The sequence below is a fragment of the Pseudochaenichthys georgianus genome, unplaced genomic scaffold (assembly GCF_902827115.2).
Source record: "Pseudochaenichthys georgianus unplaced genomic scaffold, fPseGeo1.2 scaffold_470_arrow_ctg1, whole genome shotgun sequence".
Classification (NCBI taxonomy): domain Eukaryota; kingdom Metazoa; phylum Chordata; class Actinopteri; order Perciformes; family Channichthyidae; genus Pseudochaenichthys; species Pseudochaenichthys georgianus.
In genome coordinates, this window is record NW_027263034.1 from 62,603 (window position 1) to 65,526 (window position 2,924).

Consider the following 2,924-nt stretch of genomic DNA (forward strand, 5'->3'; position numbering starts at 1 on the left):
ACCAACGGTTACAATGTAACCTACAGTTATCTGAGCTGTTGAAAAGTGCAGTGTATCTAGAGCAGTGCTTCTCAAAGTGTGGTCTGCGGACCACTGGTGGTCCGTGAGCGCCCCCTAATGGTCCGTGAGTATATTGGTAACATTTCACATTTTAGTTTTCCGCACTCTCGCGGGAATATCTCCGCAATGGAGCGAGCTTAAGTTTGACTTTCGATTGCATGATATAGCCCAGATAAACACCTTCATCACACATGTGGCCACTTGTTTGTACCATTTTCAGGCGATTTGTAAAAAACGATGTGTTTTGGGATATTTGTGGAGTTAGGTGGTCCAAGTGTTTTTTTATTGAGTGGTCCTTGGTATGAAAAAGTTTTAGAAACACTGATCTCGAGTAAGCCAGCTGTCAGTGACAATCCCTGAAAGTTTCCATATGTAATTTCGTGGAAGGTAATATATTTTTGAAAATAAACATTTTGACCCAAGACCACAAGAAAAACTGTCAAGTTTAGTCCTAAAAGTGAATGTCAGCTCTCAGGTTTCAGGCCCGCTTTTTGTGATATTATGTTTGGTTATTTATTGTTTATTCTACTTCTATCATAGATACATTACAAATGTTAATGCAAAACACTTTCTTTACAAAACAGCACATTCACACTACACCTGCATGGAAAGTGACCAATCTTACTAACATTTCATAAAGTATGTTCTTGCAAAAATAGTTCACCAAGGCAAATGTTTTGGACAAAAGACTGCAGATCTTTGTAATTTACTGTACGTATAACATTAAAGTTAAGGCAGGGGGCCAAACATAGAAAGCTCTATAGTTTATTAATTCCCATAATCCTCAGCTGCACTGATAATCATCTAATGTTAGCATGCTTCAAGGTTAAACTAACATGTTCCAAATGGCTAACAATAGCATTTAATTTAAGTAAAGGTGAAAAAGCAGGGACTCACATGGCTGTAGACTGTTGTTTATTGAATATATTGCATCATTACATTTTCATTATAGTAACAAAGGGTGAATGCTTCACAACAAAATATTAAAACACAATAACAACAGTAAGTGGTGTAGCATCACAATGCCTAACATACAGTAAACCTGAATTCCTGTCAAATCTACTTTTTATGAGGATATGTTAAAAAAATACATTTTAATATTGACCTTAAATATGCATGAAGAGGCCGAACATAATATGTGTTCTAACTTTAAATCTATTACATTTAACAGAATAGTAATATTTTAACATTTGAGGGAAATTCAAGCCAAATCAAGTTAAATCAAGCATATACAATATTGTTGTTGTGCTTTATGTTGATCTCTATCTAATCATGCATCCCTTTAAATAATTATGATCGGAAACGCAATCTAACATGGTCAACATATTCCTTTTATATTTCAGCAGCAGGGCCCTTCTTCAGAAATCTCAACACGACTCCTTTGATTTGAGGCAGACCCAGGCCATACACGATAGGGTTATTGAGGGGGGGAATGATCAGATACGCTAAAGACAAAATAACTGTGATGCTTGGATTCAGTTGATCAGCCTCAAATCGAGTCAAACACAACTCGCAGAAGAGAGAGATGGAGTAGGTCATAAAGGACACGATGTGAGGCAGGCAGGTTTGTAACGCCTTTCCTCTGAATTCAGACGATCTCCTCCTGCAGACCAGCAGAATCCGTAGATATGTGTACAGGACGAAGAACATGGGGATGAAGATGCCGGTCACCACGGTAAACTGACCAACTATGTTGTTTGGAGTGGTGTCCACACAGGAGAGCTGCACCACAGGCCAGTTAGAGCAGAAAATCCGGTTCAGTTTATTTCCACACAGCGGTAATCTAACAGTAAGATAGACACCAAAGCCAATAGTAAACACTGGGTATAAAACAGCAACGAGCACAAGAACCTGCACCCATTTGAAGGTCATTTTACTGTGGTAGTGTAAGGGCTGACAGATAGCAATGAACCTATCGTAGGCCATGATGGTGAGCATGGTCAGCTCACAGGAAGCATAGGTGTAAATAACATACACCTGAATAAGGCAAAATGGACGTGAGACCAAATGAGAGTCAGAGACGATGTCCTGCAGGAACCTTGGGAAGAATCCGGCTGAGCCATACAGAGAGTTTACACACAGACAGCTGATGAAAATATACATGGGCTGATGCAGAGACTTCTCCAGGAACACTGCCAGACTAATGACCATGTTAGCAGAGACTATAGTCACATAGGTGAACAGACACAAGATGAAGAACAGGTATCTGAGGGGCCCAAAGTCTGCAAACAGGGTCAACTGAAAGTAGGGAGGGTTCAGGCTGCTGTTGCTCTTCATGTCTGCACCAAAGAGAGGAACAATACAGGAACTGTTAATGAGATGCTGTTAGCTACATTTCAGATATTAATACAAAATCAGCCTGCATGCAATCTCCAACAGTTGTATGTGACCATGTTAAATATAACATCTGGGAAAATCTCACCTCCACATACAGTAGTTCACAGACTTATTCAGGCTCTCTATATCTGCGAAGGAAGGGGGAATATAAATGCACAACAAGGGAAATGTTCAGAGGAAAATGTCGTAATTCAACACCTCCAGTAATGCAAACACACAATAAGCCTGCGTGCATGTGAATTACAACCTTCCTAACACTTGCACTTGACAATATTGAATTTAGCTTCAGGGAGCTGGAGAAGAGAAGCACACAAATGAAGGGCAGGAAAAAAGTCTCATAAACTACATGAACCACCAAGATGGTAATTCGCATTGATTTAAACATTATTTCACACTCGTACACATTGCCTCCTTCATGTTTGCAATCGGCCTGAACAGAGATCACATTCATAGAAAGAACAAGCGTTATAGAAAGGAGAAGCAAGACTTAAGGAAAGGTCACAAGCAGACAATACTCAATATAATCT

The 2,924-nt window shown here is 39.5% G+C and overlaps 1 protein-coding gene across 1 annotated transcript; it reads right to left on the minus strand.

Moving 5' to 3' along the window:
* Window positions 1-1,392: 1,392 nt before the first annotated feature.
* On the minus strand, window positions 1,393-2,497 carry LOC117442768 (olfactory receptor 51L1-like). The gene is made up of 2 exons (XM_034078716.2): window positions 2,483-2,497; window positions 1,393-2,339 (listed from the first exon to the last, which is right to left on the minus strand). The coding sequence occupies exon 2, from the start codon at window positions 2,335-2,337 to the stop codon at window positions 1,393-1,395; it is 945 nt and encodes a 314-aa protein (XP_033934607.1). The 5' UTR covers window positions 2,338-2,339; window positions 2,483-2,497.
* Window positions 2,498-2,924: the final 427 nt, after the last annotated feature.